Source organism: Miniopterus schreibersii (genome assembly GCF_964146895.1).
Source record: "Miniopterus schreibersii genome assembly, chromosome: 8".
Classification (NCBI taxonomy): domain Eukaryota; kingdom Metazoa; phylum Chordata; class Mammalia; order Chiroptera; family Miniopteridae; genus Miniopterus; species Miniopterus schreibersii.
Genome location: NC_138109.1, coordinates 24,815,770 through 24,833,530, shown reverse-complemented (window position 1 = coordinate 24,833,530; position 17,761 = coordinate 24,815,770). Strand labels below are relative to the sequence as shown.

At 50.1% G+C, this 17,761-nt stretch overlaps 1 protein-coding gene across 2 annotated transcripts; it reads left to right on the top strand.

Annotated features, from left to right (window-relative positions):
• The first annotated feature begins 121 nt into the window (after positions 1-121).
• On the top strand, positions 122-17,348 carry P3H1 (prolyl 3-hydroxylase 1). Of its 2 annotated transcripts, none has more exons than XM_081145525.1 (15): positions 122-657; positions 3,263-3,415; positions 5,348-5,537; positions 5,753-5,884; positions 6,736-6,875; positions 11,063-11,152; positions 11,485-11,537; positions 11,711-11,832; positions 13,898-14,025; positions 14,129-14,224; positions 14,679-14,829; positions 15,468-15,585; positions 16,000-16,075; positions 16,332-16,472; positions 16,881-17,348. In XM_081145525.1, exons 1-15 carry the CDS (start codon positions 193-195, stop codon positions 17,034-17,036), a joined length of 2,211 nt encoding a protein of 736 aa, XP_081001651.1. In that variant the 5' UTR covers positions 122-192; the 3' UTR covers positions 17,037-17,348. The 2 variants fall into 2 exon arrangements, with proteins under 2 accessions (XP_081001651.1, XP_081001652.1); XM_081145526.1 differs by having other exon boundaries at positions 11,687-11,832; positions 16,881-17,347.
• Positions 17,349-17,761: the final 413 nt, after the last annotated feature.

Below are 17,761 nucleotides of genomic sequence, written 5' to 3'. Positions count from 1 at the left end.
GAGCTCGGAGGCGGGGCTCCGGAGTTCGGAGGCGGAGCTCCTGCTGACTGACAGGTTCCGCTGAGGGGTGGAGTCCTGTAAGGCGGTGCCTAGCTTCGGGGGCGGGGCTTAACTCGGGCGGGGCGGGGCTTCTGGGGGTGGGGCTCCGGGCTCCGTGGCGGTGGGAGCAGTCCGGTTAGGTCTGAGGAGGGGATGGCGGCACGCGTGTGGAAGCTGCTGGCCGCGCTGCTGGCAGTTGCCGCGGCTGCCTCCCCAGCCCACGTCGAGTCCGAGGCAGGGTGGGACATGTCGACGCCGGATCTGCTCTTCGCGGAGGGGACCGCGGCCTACGCGCGCGGGGATTGGCCCGGAGTGGTCCTGAGCATGGAGCGGGCGCTGCGCTCGCGGGCCGCCCTGCGCGCCCTCCGCCTGCGCTGCCGCACCCGCTGTGCCGCCGACTTCCCGTGGGAGCTGGACGCCGACTCACCCCAGAGCCTGGCGCAGGCCTCGGGCGCCGTCGCCCTGCACGACCTGCGCTTCTTCGGGGACCTGCTGCGCCGCGCCGCCTGCCTGCGCCGCTGCCTGGGGCCGCCGGGCGCCCACGCGCTCAGCGAGGAGCTGGAGCTGGAGTTCCACAAGCGGAGCCCCTACAACTACCTGCAGGTCGCCTACTTCAAGGTGCAGCCCTGCCCGGTGGCCGCGTCCTTCGGGGCGTGGTTGAGGGCGACCCGGGGGATCTTGGGGGGCCCGGGAGGTGTCCGCGGAGAGGGAAGGGGGTCTCTTGGCCCGGGAGTTCTCCTCGGAGCCAGGGAGAGCGAGGACCCTGCCGGGAGACCCGCCTCGCCCGCTTCGCACAGTCAGATGCTAACCCCAAAGGTCCAGCCTCGGGCGAAGGCCCCACCAAACAAAACTTGGCCTGTTTCCCCGGGAGGCCTCCTCAGGGGAGCTCAAGCGGCAGCTTGCGCCTCTCACCCTGATTCCATTGTGGCTGTCCGAGTGGGAAGCCAGGACCCTCTACACCGTCTTCCTTCCGGTTCCTTTTTCGGCGATGCTTTTCCTGCCGCCCGGTGCCGCAGCCTTCAGGGCGTGAGGTTGCCACGTCGCCGGCAGGGGCTGCCGGGCCCCTCCCTGGGGGGACCCTCTGGCTCGTCTGTCAGGTTTCCAAAGAAAATGAGTAATTTTAGGAATTCCAGAGTGCCTGTAAGTCCAAGTGTATGCATGGATTTGGAGCGCTCCTGGCTTGATGATGATGATGATGATGATAGCCAGACACTATTTAAAGTACTTTGCTTTTATTAATTCATTTGCCCAGATCCTGGCAATATCCTGTAAGGTAGGTACTATTATTAGCCCCATTTTATTGGGTGAAAAAAGAAGGGGCTGCGCTGCATGTCTGTTATATCCATAGTTTAACAGACCTTCAGTTCAACCCAGAGAGAGACTTAGAAAATCTTGGGGACCTCAGATTTCCACCTCTCCACAAGTATTTTGTGTCCACAATTCTGCTCCATTCCTTCTAAATAATTGGGCTATCTTTGGTCATGTCACTTAAAAGCACTTTTTAAAATTCTTTGACAAACATTTATGGAATACCTAGTACATTCCAGTTCTTGTACTGGTAATTAAAGTGCTTGACTTTATGATTTTTTTGTTTGTTTGTTTGTCTTGCTTTGCTGTTAAGAATCACGATGATGAGGGTTACAGAAAGGATGTGTAAGTAGGGCTGTGGGAGCACAAAGGAAGGAGAATCTAGCTTTGCCTCAGAGAAGTTAGAGAGACTTGAAAAAGAGGTGACATTTGAAGCTGACCCTAGATATTGCTAGAGGAGAGCAAGGATGGCCATTCCGGGTGGAGTAAGGCCGGACTGGGAAGAGGATTCTGTAGGCTTCAGGGAGCCATCATCGGATTAGGTTTTAGAATGCTAGCCCTAGAAGCCATGTGGAATACGCCTTGGAAAAAGGAGAAAGTGGTGGCAGGAAAACCATTAGATGAGTGCTGCTGTTCACATGAGAGAAGGAAACTAGATGCCTTGGTGCTTAGGGAGTAAAGAAGGGCTGGGGACAGAGTGAGGAGATGGGGGAGAACAGAGGAAGCAAGAGCAATGCTGAAAAATTCAAGAGAATAAGTCCATGGAAGGAATGGGCTCGAGAGAATTTATGATTTTATAATTAAGGGAACTGAGGCCTAGAGATGGGGATTATTGACCTTGGGTCACTTGGCTATTTTAGGGTTGCAGTCAGGGCTGACTCCTTGTTTAGTGTGTATTTACTAGTACCAGTGATCAGAAAAGAAGAATTTTTTAGCATATTAATAATACTGCTAAGATTTATGTTTATTGAGCACTTACTATGTGCCCAGCATCATGTGTTAGAAGCTGCGTATATATTATCTGGTTTAACCTTCCCAACTATGCTATGAGGTAGTGAGTGCTGTCTCCAGATGACAGATTAGGGAACTGATCTATAATCTTTAACTTGTCTAAAGCCCCAGCAAAGTGAGTAATTAAACCTAGATTTATCTCCAGTCTGACACCAAAGCCCATTAGTTAATCATTAGATCACCAGTGATTTATTTTGAATTCTGCATATGAACCTGTGTAACTTTGATATGCTGGAGTCCATTTCTATGGGCATTATTGTGGCCTGTAGCACATTTCCCCCCTTCAGATATCTGTATAGCCACTTGTTTTAACCTCATGATTTTGAATCTGAAGATGCCATGTCTGGATTTTGTATAGGACCTTAGGATTTTTTCAGCCACCCACCTTTCCCTTGCATGTTTCAAAACACTTATGCAAAAAAACAACAACCAAAAAAACCCACTTTTTTTTCTAGGCAAATTCTGAGGCACGGTCTAATTGTTAGCTGCTCTTTCTCCCCTAACCCTATATCTGTAAAGCCTTGGATTTTCTTCAGCTCAGTCAGTACATCTGAATCTTGAGAATATATTATTTGGGCAGTCAGTTTTCTATAGTGTTCCCCCTACAATAGGACCTTTGTTTTAAAATAGAATGTTTATACTGTTGCAGCATTACCTTCTGTAATTTGGGGAGCCCCTAAGCCTGATTTAGAAAATAGTTGAAAATCTGCCTAGGGCCCTTTGCTCCTAATCTCTGGTATGTGGTTCCTGCCATAGGTGTGTTTTCTGGGGCAGACAGGGGCTGGGGCACACTGAATGGAAGGCTCAGGAAGGCTGAGATTTCCTGTTTACTGTGGACTGCACACGTGGACACAGATGTTCAGGGTTTGGATGTGAGAATAGCGTTTTTATGCTTCATTCTTAGATAAACAAGCTGGAGAAAGCCGTAGCAGCAGCGCACACCTTCTTCGTGGGCAATCCCGAGCACATGGAGATGCGGCAGAACCTAGACTATTACCAGACAATGTCTGGGGTGAAGGAGGCCGACTTCAAGGATCTTGAGGCCAAACCTCATATGGTGAAAAGCTTTATCCCCTTCTCTCTTTTAATTAAAGTGACACTTACAAGGGTTATTTTCTGATTACAGAAGTAATATATGTTCATTGTCCAGCATTAGAAAAATGCAACTAATGTAAAACAGAAAATGATCTTTTATAATACTGCCACCTTAGGAAAACCAGTAGTTGATATTTTGGCCTATACTTTAAGTCTTCTGTATGTAATTTTTAAATGTAATTTGATGTCATATTTTTTGCGTCTTTTTCATCACCCTTTTTGAACTAACATTATATCATGAGCCTTTTTTCACATCTTCAGATTTTCTTTCAAAACACAATTTTTAATGGCTGCATGACAGTGCATTTCATGCATAGATCATATTAATTTACTAGTCACAGTTTTTTGGCCGTGTAGGTTTTGCTTTTCACTGCAGTAAGTGGTACAGTAGTCCTCAATGTCCTTGTTCTGTTTAATTAGCAGGAAAAGTACGTATTCCATAGAGATATTGTCTGTGATGATAGAGCTTTTTTAAAAATATATATATATATATATATAGATTTCAGAGAAAGGAAGGGAGAGGGAGAGAGAAACATCAATGATGAGAGAGTCATTGATCGGCTGCCTCCTGCACGCCCCCTGCTGGGAATCGAGCCTGCAACCCGGGCATATACCCTGGCTGGAAATAGAACCTCAATCTTCTAGATCCTAGGTCGATGCTTAACTGCTAAGCCATGTTGGCCAGGCTGATATAACATTTTTTTTTTTTTTAATATATCTTTATTGATTTCAGTGAGAGGAAAGGAGAGAGAGAGAGAAACATCAATGATGAGAGAGTCATTGATCAAGCCCACAACCCGGGCATGTGCCCTGACCAGGAATCGAACCCTGATTGCCTGGATCCTAGGTCGATGCTTAACCGCTGAGCCATGCCTGGCCGGGCTGATATAACATTTTTATAAAGAGCTTATATTCTCTTGAGTTTTAATAGTTCGGAAAGAGACGTTAGGAACAATATCAGAATGACTTTATTCTCGACCAAGGATATTTTTCCATTGCTTTTTCAGAGAGAGTAGAAAGGAGAGAAAGAGAGAGTGGGGGGAGAGAAACATTGATGTGAGAGAGACACATCGATAGGTTGCCTCCTATACACACCGCAACCGGGGCTGGGGATTGAGCCGCAACCGAGGCACATGCCCTTGGCCGGAATCAAACCCGGACCCTTCAGTCCTAGGGCCGACACTCTAACCACTAGGCCAAACTGGTTAGGGCCAAAGTGCCTTTTAAAAGTAAATTGTGTAGCCCACTAGTGTGGCTCAGTGGATTGAGAGTCAATCCATGCACCAAGAGGTCACCGGTTTGATTCCTGGCCAGGGCACATGCCTGGGTTGTGGTCTTGATCCCCCGTAGGGGGCATGCGGGAGGCAGCTGATGGATGTTCCTCTCACATGGATGTTTCTATCTCTCCCTCTCCCTTTCTCTCTCTCTAAAATCAATAAAAACATTTTAAAAACAACAACAAAATATATAAAAGTAAATTGTGTACTCCCTAGTACATTATACAGCTACATACAGTTTTGGGGTTGTTTTTTGTGTGTGTTTTTTAGTGATTCTGTGACAAATGAAAATGGTTATTGTCCACAAGAATGGGACCTGTGTCCATAGATAGCAACAGCAAAGTCTGTAATCAGCTGCTTGCCCCCGCCCAAATCATGACCCTTCCGTTGGAAAGATTGCTCTCATCACCACAGACTACATTAGATGTAGTTAAATGTTTTTAAATGTCAAAAGAAGCAAGTCAAGACCATTTACAAAAGGCCTTCATTATGTATCAGCCACCCTTTCCATCCATAACCTGAGATGAGCAGGAAATGAGGACCCTCAGGAAGGTGGCAGGGGACCAGGAGAGAGGGCTGTCTGTGGCCTGCATTGGAGTACTCCTTCCTCCCAGTAGGACGAGTTCCGACTGGGAGTGCGACTCTACTCCGAGGAGCGGCCGCAGGAAGCCGTGCCCCACCTGGAGGCTGCGCTGCAGGAGTACTTTGTGGCGGACGAGGAGTGCCGGGCCCTCTGCGAAGGACCCTATGACTATGACGGCTACAACTACCTCGAGTATAACGCTGACCTCTTCCAGGCCATCACAGGTGCGCGGCTCGGAGCCCGGCCCTCGGCCAGGCCTGCCTGAGTTCTGAGAACGGTGTCATGATAATACACACACAGCATCTTCAGCCTCATTTCTAAATTTCTGAAATCTGGGAATCTGACTGATGGTTGCTTCCACTTGAATTTACTCATCTTTACCAGAATTTGAACCCTGAACATTGACTTTATGGTTATTCCCCTCTTTGATTCTTTTCAGATCATTACATCCAGGTCCTTAGCTGCAAGCAGAACTGTGTCACTGAGCTAGCTTCCCACCCAAGTCGAGAGAAGCCCTTCGAAGACTTCCTCCCGTCGCATTATAATTACCTGCAGTTTGCCTACTATAACAGTAAGGTCAACTTTCCTCTTTCTTTGCTGCTTGTAAGTAAGAAGCCAAAAGCAAGGTAGGCAGGGATGGTGGCACTGTGCTCCAACTCATTTGGCTTCTCTCTGTGACTCTGGAAGGCACCGTGCCAGGTGATCCCTAGGTGCTTTATCCCAAGCTACCAGCCAAGGAAGCCGATACCAGCAGCCTGAAAAGCTAGGAGAGGGAGACTCTAGGACCTCTCTCATCCCTTCTATGACATTTATAATCTAATTTTGCGTCTGAATTAAGTTACAGCAAAGGCTAGGGTGTACTACCATTGAAGCCAGTTCACAAGACATTTCTCATCCCTTCTCCCTTGTACAGCACTGGTGCTCTCTGGGAAGGGGAGTGGAGGTGCGGGGAGGGAGAGTCTGTCAATATCCAGAAAAACAAGTCAGCAGGTCTTTACTGAGTTCCTATTATGTGCTAAGCATTACAACATATTCATGAGTATACAATGTTTATAATTGAGTTGAGGAGACTCAGCTATACCAACAAAGAGGCAATTTGCTATTGTAATCTTCCCCTCTCTTCTGAAAATCCATAGGGAAAAGAAGGTAGGAAGATGAGAATATTCTTGAAATTGGTCTAATTTAGAGGCCAGAGTTTGAATGACTTGTGAATTTTTGAAGATGTGGGCACACAGAGGGTTCACATTCTTTTCTGTTTCAATATTAGGTAACCCTGAGGATACTGAGCACCCTCAGATCAATTCTGTGTTCATGTAACTTTATTCTTCTATGTCTCCCCCCAAATCTGTGCTGAGAATGAACACTAGTGGTTCCTGGTCCCAGGATTGGACCCTTCTCAGCCACTTTTCTTTTGCTTTGCAGTTGGGAATTATACACAGGCTATTGAATGTGCCAAGACCTATCTCCTCTTCTTCCCCCACGATGAAGTGATGAACCAGAACCTGGCCTACTATACCGCCATGCTTGGAGAAGAACAAGCCACTTCCACTGGCCCCCGCGAGGTGAGAGGCCAGAGAGCAGAGAGTGGGGTGGAAGAGAGGAGCCGCACTGCTTGCGTGCAACGTGCAGCGGGGCAGGGTACCTGCGCGGGTGGGAGTGCGCTGAGCGCTTGTCACTGGGAGAGTAGGGAGCACAGGAAGCATGGAGAAGGTGTGGAGCTTCACTAGCATAATTAATTAGCATGATCTGGGCCCAGAGGTATGTTCTCTGAGTTGTCAAGGAAAAGCAGAACTGCAGAGCAGCTGTCTTTCCCCTTTTTGGCACCCCACTTTGAGACTTGATGCCACTTGGCCAAGATTTATCATTTTTAACATCATGCTCACTTTTTTTCACTCAAAAGCGTTCTGTCTTTGTTTTTCTCCCCATCCCCCCTCTTTCTGCCATTGTCTGCCATCTCTCCCTCTTTCAGCATGACTCCCTTCTCCCTGAAAGCAAGGAGTAAACCCGTATAATACATGACGAAAATGTTAGCACTGGAATGTTAGCTATGCTTATTTCTGGGTAGTAGAATTATGGGTGATTGTTGTATTTCGCTCATTTATATTTTCTAAATTCCCTGCAGTGAATGGGTATTATTTTTGTAATTAAAAACACGAAAAGCTCCCTGTCTTTAACTTAATGAGTTTGGTACTATAAACCTTGATATTTGTATGGATGCCTTGTGGAGACCCTGGACCGTTTTGTTCTTCAGACCAGAGCAATGAGGTGGATTTGAAGGCACTAGTCTATGCTCAAATCCTCGCTCCTCCACTTTCTAGCTGTGTGATCTTTGTGGAGATCGTAGGCACATGTGCTTCTCCATCTGGTTCTTGCTCTGTCTTGAACACAGAATGAGTAGGAGGGTCAAATGAGATAGTGAGCTGAGAGGCATGGTACAAGTGTGTACAAAGTGTTGTGTGGATGGGTAGCTTCACGAGCATCTTGCTGATGGAACACATCATAGGGGGTCAGTTCCTTCACCTCTAACCTCAGCCACCTCCTGAAACAGCTTATCACTGTGGTCCTCAACCACCTGTGTCCTTCTGGCCTCTCCCAAACCCCTTCTATAGTGTGTGTAATAATGGCTCTAACTTTGGACCAGTTTTTCATTTTGTCAAAAAAAAAAGAGTAAATAGCTACAATTGCTCTAGAGGCCACTCAGTTGTTTATACAACAAATATATTGGAGAAATGTAGGGGGTGAGAAAGCAGGCACACTCCTGCACTGTTGGTGGGACTGTAAATTGGACTGTTAATTTAACCAGCAGTGGGACTGGGGGAATTTACCCTGCAGCTGTCCTGAACAGGCCTGCAAAGCTAAGTGTGCACAGATGTGCACTGGAACATTGCTGCTCAAGGCAAAAACCAGAAACAGGCGAACTGCTACCAATTTGGGGACTGATTAAATAAATTATGGTGCATTCAGTCAGTGACCTACAAGACAGCTATTATGTTGTATGAGCTGATTACTGTGCACCAATATGAAATTGTCTCTGTGATATGATTTTAAGTAAACAAAAAAAGATATGTTACATTAAATATATAAATAATAAATATGTTAAATCCTATTTATTTTTTTGGAAACACATATATATGCTTTAAATTTTAAATTGTAATCTTTTGATAAAAAACTGTTAATCTGGATTACCCCTGAGGCATGGGCCTACAGGTCAGGGGTCAGGAGGGAGACTGAACATTTCTTTTTATGGCTGTTGGTACTCTAGGGATTTCTTTTAGCTATATATGTATTACTTGCATGTCTTTTTCAATGCCATCTAAAACACACCTTAGGGCATTGATGATGCAGAAAGATATGTAATCCAAAATTTATTGAATACTCTAGTGCATGTAATGGTAGACAGTGAGTACAAGTTATAGTGGAGGAAAGGCAGTCAACTGGTGAGTCAGGGAAGGCTTCACAAGAGTGGTATTGACATTTGGTTTTAAAAGCTTAAGAACAGCATGTGCAAACAGCATGGACAGTTGTCCCATATTAATGAAAGATGATACAGGGGGTTACAGGAAATGAGGCCGGGGAGGTCAGATTTTGAGTGGTCTTGAGTGCCCCGCCAGGACTTTGGGCTGTGTTCCATGAAGCAGACAGTGGTTTTAAGCAGTAGCCTGACAGGATGTGATGGTGGGTGACTCAGGGGGGGAAGGTGCTGGAAGGAGACCAGCTGGAGCTGCTGTGGTGGTGCGGAGAGCAGGAGAGGCACCGAGGCCTGACTGAGGCAGTGGCAACAAGAGGACTAGGTAGAAGTAGGGGGTGGGATTGGCAGAATGTGGGGGGCTGTTTTCGCTCCTCTCCTCTTTCTGTCTAATCAGGCAGCAAGTGCCCAGCTTGGGAGACCATGCATGGTGCTGTCTACCTAGCTCAGAAACACACCCACGGGTGGAGCAGGGTGCTTTTGTCACAGGTCTCCTGGCCTGCCATCACTCCAGCCCAGGGTGGCTAACTCTTCCTCTGATCCCTGGGAGGAGGAGGGAGATGATGTGGCAATAGCAGCCTTCCGATTCTGGTCGTTGTGGTGCTCACTATCGAAAATCACCTCCTTTCAAATATGTGTGGCTCTTATAGCTTACAAAATTCTTTCACAGCTTTTATTTCATTTGAATCTCAAACAACTCGGTGAGGTGGGGTCACCAGCCTACCCTGGAGAAAAATGCCAAGGTTCTTCCTAGCTTTGGAATCCCGGGATCTCCCATAGAAATAACCCTTCTCTGACCATCCCCTCCCACTGGGAGGGGGAGATGGGTTAGCTTGCAGTTGTCCTCTTTGGCCGCTAGATGGAGACCGTCTGGATTTGAGATGGCGCTTCTCCCAGTCTTTGTCTTGCTGAGTTAAGACCTTTTTTTCTTTTTCTTTTTCTGTTTGTCTTTCCTTATGATCATAGTAGTGGGTCTGGGGTAGAGAGGGGAAATAAGCCCACGTGGCCAATCCACCATTTTTAACTAGAACTCCTCTTCTGGAAAGAAGGTAACTAGCATTTGTTGAGCCAAGCTCTGTGCTGGGTGGCTTACAGCCATCGCCTCTTTAATCATCCAGCCACCCTGGGAGTGGGCACTGTTCTTCTCATTTTAGAGATGAGGACGGTTAGGCCCGGAGAGATGAGTTAACTTGCACAGTGGCCTGTGGCTGGTAGTGCTGACCGGAACCTCTGCTGGCTCAGTTCCTGACACAGAGCTGGTACTCAGAACACCAGTGTTGGATGAATAAATGGTAGAAGGGGGATTTGCTCCCTACCAGCCTCATAGAGCTGTTGGGAGGGTTAGGTGAGATAACATACCTAGTGAGGTGTCTAGCACTTGGTGAAGGAAGCCAATCACTGAAACTCTGCAGGAGGAAATTCCCACCTTCCTCTTGGGTAAATATAATAGATGGTTTAAGGACACTTAACGTTTTCCTTACTGCCCTCATCTTTTATTTCAACTGATGGTGTCTTCTTTTTCTTTTCCTTCCTTCTGCTGCTTGGAGACTAGCAGGGCACCTAGGGAAAGATGTGACCCCGGAAGGTACTTAGTTTCTCTGCCCTGGGTAAGCCCTGCCTGTGAGCGCCTCTGGGAGGGCCAGATGACAGACCTGGCTGCCCTTGCTGCAGCTGCCCATCTCCAGGGAGGGACACGGCCTGTTCCGAGTCTGAGGGGAGGCAGTGGCGTAATGAAAAGTACATGGGCTTTAGGGTTGGAAAGACAAGGTCCCTGCTCTACCGTTTCCTGTAGTGTCCCTAAAATAAGTCGTCTATCCCCTCTACACCTCAGTGTCTGCGTCTGTAGAATGAGGACAGTGGTATCAACCTCAAAGGTGGCTGTAAAGATTCAGTGAGTAACAGTCAAGTTACGCACTTTCCAAGGTTTCCCTTCTGAGGACTAAACTGCAAGTCAAGAAGGAACTGTCCTTTGAGAAATACTTTCACATCTCCTGAGAATCATCAAATTTTATGTCCTGGAGATTAATGGGGGGTCTCAGGGGAGGAAGGGGGCTTTTCCCTTCAAGGGAGACCTGGTTATGCCGCTCTCAGAGGTTCTGCGTGAGCCCCGCAGGAGGAGCCCTTGAGCACAGCAGTGAGGCTTTGTCCCTGACTGGGGGACAGACACACTAGTGATGGGGAGAGGCGCCTCAGTCATACTGAGAGTGACATGCAGAATGCCGAGAACAACCGAGAGTTAACAGGGCCAGGTTCCAGGATGTTTCTTTCACTCTGTTTCATCAGAGCGCCCAGGAGTACCGACAGCGAAGCCTGCTGGAGAAAGAACTGCTTTTCTTTGCTTACGATGTTTTTGGAATTCCCTTTGTTGATCCGGTGAGCCAGGGCACAGGAGCTGAGGGGATGGGGGAGTGTGAGGGGGTGAGGGATGGGGGTGAGTGGTGCGCCCTGTGACTCCAGGGAGAAAACTGTTAGGAGGTAGGCCAAACATGGGATCTGTGAAACCCATGGATGAGGGACAGAAAACGACAAAGAGGAACTCTGGGCAGCTAGCTAGAGGGGATAGGGCTCAGAGACCTCTCACATCATTTCCTGAGGCCACGCAGGTGATAAGGTGGATTCTTCTGTGGGCCCTGTTCTATGCATTGGGACCTGGAAGATTAAGTAGGTCATCCTACACTGTTATCTTTTTCCTGACCTGTCTTTAGGATTCATGGACTCCAGAAGAGGTGATTCCCAAGAGATTGCAAGAGAAACAGAAGTGAGGACCTTGAAGAAACTGCATGCTTGGATCGGTGTGATGAAGCACTGCGGCTTCCTGAGCCCAGGCAGATGCGAACTCCTGGCAAGGGGTGGGCAGGTCCAGTCTGGGAAGTCGGGGAGGGAGCCAGGGCGAGCCCCCGAATCCAGTCCTCAGAGCAGCTGTGCTCACAGGTCAGAACGGGAAACAGCCGTCCGCATCTCCCAGGAGATTGGGAACCTAATGAAGGAGATCGAGACCCTGGTGGAAGAGAAGACGAAGGAGTCACTGGATGTGAGCAGGCTGACCCGGGAAGGTGAGAGGACAGAGCTCCAGGCCTTTGCTGCTATTGAGGAGGCAGCAAGGCAGGTCACCCCACACCAGAGGGGACTCACCCCCCACCCTCTCCCCGCCCCACCCCACCCTCCAGCGCCAGGCTCACTGTGGCCCAGCTTCAGGATCTGAGCCAGCTCTGAGCCTGCGTGGGTCAGGCCTAACCTCGCCTCGGTGTCCCTACTAACTCGCCAACAGGACTTCTGCTGGGAAGAGCACTGAGAATTGGCTTCTGTGAAAGAAATTAGACTCTTGTGTCACAGTAACACTAGTTTAGTAAGTATTCATAGGACAAAACTCATCCTGTCTCCCTACTTCCAAAGTTCCTCATTCATCCTGCTGCCAAGCCTCAAAATCTTCAGGTCACCTTTGGTTCTCAAACCCTTCCCCCGGGACCACCCCTCCAGTCCTCCAGGGAGGCCTACCAATTACTACTCTGCTCTGTGTCTCCTTTCACCCCAGCCTTTTTCTTTTCCCGTTGCCTCAAGCCTGCTTCAAGCCTGCTTCAAGCCCCAGCACCTCCTTCTTTCCTGCCCTTGTCTTTCCTCTTCCTGTCTGTCCTTGCCCCTTCCCACTTGGGGGCCAGATCAGTCTTCCCAACACAGGGACTCCGACATCCTCCCTGCCGACCCCTTTAATGGTGTGCTCTCCCCTCCACCCCCCAGGCTGCTCCTGCTCCCGGAGCCTCCCTCCGCCCACCAGTCTTTGTTCATGCCTACCCCTCCTCATTCACTTCCCTTCATCTCTGCCTGTGAGGTGTCTAGATGCACCCGACAAAGCCTGGTTGGGAACCCCCTCTGTTGAACTTTTCTTTGTATTTTCACAAGGTCTGCCTTATGCTGGTTATTTGTAATTGTTGGAATGGGTGCTGCCTTTAGGAGTTAATCCCTTGCCTTGCCTAGCACAGTGCCTGGCACACGCTGTGGCCTCAGTAAATAGATGGAGTTGGACTGATTCTCTCATATGTCCCCAGCACAACGAGACACCCCGAGAAATAGAACAGTGATTAATTTAACAAGATTAACATGTGAAAAGAATTTGTCTGGACTGCCTTTGTTTTCAGAGTGCTTTCAGTGTTATTTGTCTTAATTCTCTTCACTCCCTGGGAGGTGTGTTGGGCAGATTCTAAGATCCTCATATTAAATAAATGATGGTGATGATGACGACGATGATGGCAGCTAAACTTCTGAGCATTTACTGTGTGCCAAGCATTGTGCTAAGCATCTAACTTGTCGTATTGTTCTTTATATCAAACAGGCGTCACATGAGGTACATGCTGTTTTACAGATGAGAAAATAAAGGCTCAGGGAGGTTAATTAACTCTCCAATGCCACACAGCTCATTAATGCAGGAGCCAAACCCAGGTCTTTCTGTTTCGGGAGCTCAGGTTTTAGGAATGTGAAGGCCTAAAGAGCCAGCAGCTGGTTGGGAGGGGAGCTAGGAGCAGGACTTGGATCTCCTATCTTTCAGCTCCAAGTTCTGTCCTTTGGACAACTCTACCTTTGGAAGTGACCAAACGGGAGATTTCTCTGGTGAACAGAAAACAACTGGATTTTTTTTTCTTCTTATTTTAAAATTTAGGTTTAATTTACATAGGGTAACATATGCAGATTTTGGTCTACAGTTTAATGAGTGGGTCCAGCTTTTTAAATTAAGATGCTATGAAATTCAGAGGTGCACAACCTTTGTTTTACCTTCAAGCAGCAAGATGATCATCTTGGGCTCTGGCAGAGGAAGAATGGACCAGAGCTGTGTGAGGAGAATCCAGGGGGGCTGGCTGCGGGAATAGATCTCAGAGGGCACCTCTCTGGACCCCAGTGCTGAGTCACTTCCCACTATGGCAGGAGAACATCTTTCTCAGACAGAGGTTTTCCTTCCAAGCAGCTTTTGCCTGGGGGGAAAGCAATTGCCCCACCCCATAGAGTTTCTACAGCCTGTGGCTACTTAAGAGACTGGAATTTTTATTCCTTACAGGGAAGCAGTATCAAATGGAGAGTCCCTGGACAAATGGCTCCTGGATTTAGCCCCGTCTTGTCATTGCTTTGCAGGTGGCCCCCTGCTCTATGAAGGCATCCGTCTCACCATGAACTCCAAAGTCCTGAACGGTTCCCAGCGGGTGGTGATGGATGGCGTAATCTCTGAGGATGAGTGCCGGGAGCTGCAGAGGCTGACCAACGTGAGGGAACCCAAAGACCACACCTTCTCCCCGAGGGCCGGGCCTGGCCTGAGAAGAGGTGGCCAACTGTCCTGGCTCACTCCACCTGTTTTTGGGCTTATAGGCAGCAGCAACATCAGGAGATGGCTACCGGGGCCAAACCTCCCCACACACCCCCAACGAAAAGTTCTATGGCGTTACTGTCTTCAAAGCCCTCAAGGTAGAGTCAGTGCTCAGCATTCTAGAGTGGGGAGAGGGCAGGGGAGGCCAGCTTTGGGGAGGAGCTGGGGATGGTGATAGGAAAGGTTAAAGATGTCTGCCTGTGGGCACTCCAACTGCCATGGAGGGAGGGTAAATTAAGCTGAGGGAGTTTCACTTTGGAATTTTGGCTATTAGACCAAGAGTATTAAAATGAGGTAAGCAAGATAGACCAATATCCAAAGCTGTGAGAGTGCTTTCTGAAGAATGGCTGATGCCGGGGGTCGGTACTTCACCATGGCATGCACAGATTCTCAGAGAGAAGCGTGAGGGAAGGCTTACACTGGGGTGTTGTACGTGGGAAGCAGAGAGACTGCACCTTCCGTATAGGGATGAGGAGTGGGGCCTGGGGCTCATGGCGCCTGTGAGCCCACAGAGGGGCGTTCAGGGCAGCTGACCACCGGTCTCCTTGGCAGCTGGGACAGGAAGGGAAAGTTCCTCTGCGGAGTGCCCAGCTGTACTACAACGTGACGGAGAAAGTGCGGCGCGTCATGGAGTCCTACTTCCGCCTGGACACCCCCCTCTACTTCTCCTACTCCCACCTGGTGTGCCGCACTGCCATCGAAGGTGGGCCTCCTTCACCCCTGCAGCCTTGCTGAGCACATGCCATGCCTGGGCCCTGGCGGACGATGAGGACATGGAGGACAGGGTCTGGTTCCTTTCAACATCCTTGGGGATGTAAACAATTAAGTGGCAACCCAGTGTGATAGTACAGTGGGGGAAGTTACAGCCATTCTACCTGGGCAGTCAGGAGGGCTTTCTGGAGGAGGTGATGATGGTTGTGCAGGATTAGTAGGAGCTGTGGAGTACACAGAGTGGTTCAAACCAGAGAGAACGAACAGCATGTGCAAAGGAGTTGAGGCATTGAGCAGCCTGGTAGTTGGGGGAACTAAGAAACTTGCCATTCTGGAGAGTAAGGTGAGAGGGGGCAGCAATCAGATAAGACTGGTGAGTTCCTCAGAAGCCAGATTATGGAGAGCTACATTTAAGAGTTTGTTTAGGCCAGTGATTCTCAATGACGGGATTGGACATACAGGTGGTTCTGTCCCAACCCCTGGGCTGATACAGCTTAGCCAGAGACCCCCTTGTTCACTGACCATTCCCAAAGACCCAGACTCATTTTGGGAAGCAGCCCCCATGCCAGCAGGAGAGCTGCGATATCTCTTGAGGCATCTCAGTGCTAACATGTGTTACCTGGGTTCCAGAGGCGCAGGCTGAGAGGAAGGACAGTAGCCACCCGGTCCACGTGGACAACTGCATCCTGAACGCTGAGGCCCTCGTGTGCATCAAGGAGCCCCCTGCCTACACCTTCCGGGACTACAGGTGCCAGCTCGCCCTCTGAGCCCCCAGTGCCCTGCTCTTTACCCCCTCCCCCAACAGACACACACACACAGGTTTGGGAGCAGCTGTTCCCAGGGTTCAACCCCTTGTCCCCAAACCCTCTGGATAGGAAGTCAGACAACAAGGAAGTCATCACAGTGTGGTGCGATGAGGAGGACAGGAAAGGTGCACTTGGTACAGAAGTCCCCCCAGTGGAGGGTATGGTGGGTTCTCTGGGGCAAGGGGGTAGGAGTGGGAAGGTTGCAGTCATTTGTGAGGCTTTGGAGAAGGTTCTAGAAGGCTTTCTTCCTATGAAAGTCCCCTCCTGCTGCTGGTTGAGAGCCCTTGGAGATGCACTGGAGCTGGGGGGCGGGAGGAGGAGGGGGTCCGTGTCGAGATGCTCTCTGCCTTCCCCAGCGCCATTCTTTACCTAAATGGAGACTTCCATGGAGGAAACTTTTACTTCACTGAACTTGATGCCAAGACCATAACAGTAAGTGTGTCCTTTCCCCCATCCTTGAGAGACAAACCCTCTAAGTGCGGCCCACTGGTTTTCTAGTGGCAAGCGCTCCCTCCCCAAGCCAGGGGGCTTTGAGGTATGTTGGCTGCTCCTCTGGTCACCTTTACTCTTTAGCTCTGGTCTTTGGAAATTAGGCTGAGGGGCCGCCCACAATCATGGGCCCTAACGACCCTATGTCCCTTCTGAAGGCAGGTCACAGTCTGTCCTTGTCCCCCTTTGTGCCCTTCAGGCAGAGGTGCAGCCCCAGTGCGGAAGGGCTGTGGGATTCTCCTCGGGCACCGAAAACCCGCACGGAGTGAAGGCCGTCACCAGAGGGCAGCGCTGTGCCATCGCCCTGTGGTTCACTTTGGACGCTCGACACAGCGAGCGGGTGAGGGCAGCTGCTGCTGCTGTGACCTGGAAGGGCCCTTGTTCTGCTTCTGCCGCCCCCAGGCCCCTTGCTGATGGCTTAGACATGAGAGACCCACTGCGCTTGGGGCCGGGGAGTCCAGAGACACTCCTTGCTCAGCACTGTCATCGTGGCCACTGCCTCATTCTCCCGGCCCTTCCCTACTTGTAATGGGGGGGGGGGGGTCGGGATGGAGAATGACCCCAGTTCTCGGTTCCTGTTTGCTCACCACCTCAGCTGGCTTTGTCCAGAGAGCAGGGCCTATTGAGAAGGTGATGAGCTGGGAGCCCACTGAGGAGGAGCCTTCTTGTTCCCCAGGAAGTAGTGCCTGAGAGATGGTACGTACCCGGGCCCAGGGCCTCTCTGACTAGCAGGGGTCTGTCCTTGCAGGACAGGGTACAGGCGGACGACCTGGTGAAGATGCTCTTCAGCCCAGAAGAAATGGACCTCCCTCAGGAGCAGCCCCAGGAAGCACAGCAGGGCCCCCCGCAACCTGCAGAGGAGTCTGCCTCTGGCAGGGAGTCAGGACACAAGGATGAGCTCTGACAGCGTCCAGCTCACGTGGACTGGTGATTAGACCCGCCGTGAGGGACTCTGTCCTGCGGCCTGGACTGGCCCGCGCTGGGGACCACAGAGCGGAGGGGCTCTCCAGCAAGGGGACCCTGCTCACTTGTTCGCACGGTGCTACTGCTCTTGGAGTGACATGGCAGAACGGCCCACCACCCTTGACCTGGCTGAAGGCTCAGGATGCAGGCTCAGAACCACCCCCTGGTGCCTGCACAGGGAACCATGAGACAGCAATACAGTATTTAAGTGTCTGTATAGACAACCAAAGAATAAACGATTCGTGTTTTTTTACTTGGCAGTTTGTTCAGAGAATAGAAACATGCCTACCTGCCCCAGAGGTCTCACTTGACAAAGATTGCTCTGGGCAGGGGCCGGCGCAGGTGCAGTGCGAGGAGGCCTGGCTCAATACCCTGCTTAGCCACTTCCTGCGCAGCCTCAGGCCAGAACTTAGCCTCGGGGACCTCGGACTTGTCACCTATATAACGGGGATCACGGTCCTCCCTCTGCCCAGCGTGTGGGCGGTTGTATGGCCTGGATGCAGTATCGGGTGTGACAGCACTTGGTGAACTGGAATGCTTTGGACGAATGGCAGGGATTATTATAATCCTGCTCTGGCGAGGACAGCAGTCAGCAGTGCGGGGGCACATGGGCATCCTGCCCTGCCGCCTCCCTCGGTCCCGTACCTCAGGGCCTCCGGTGCAGGA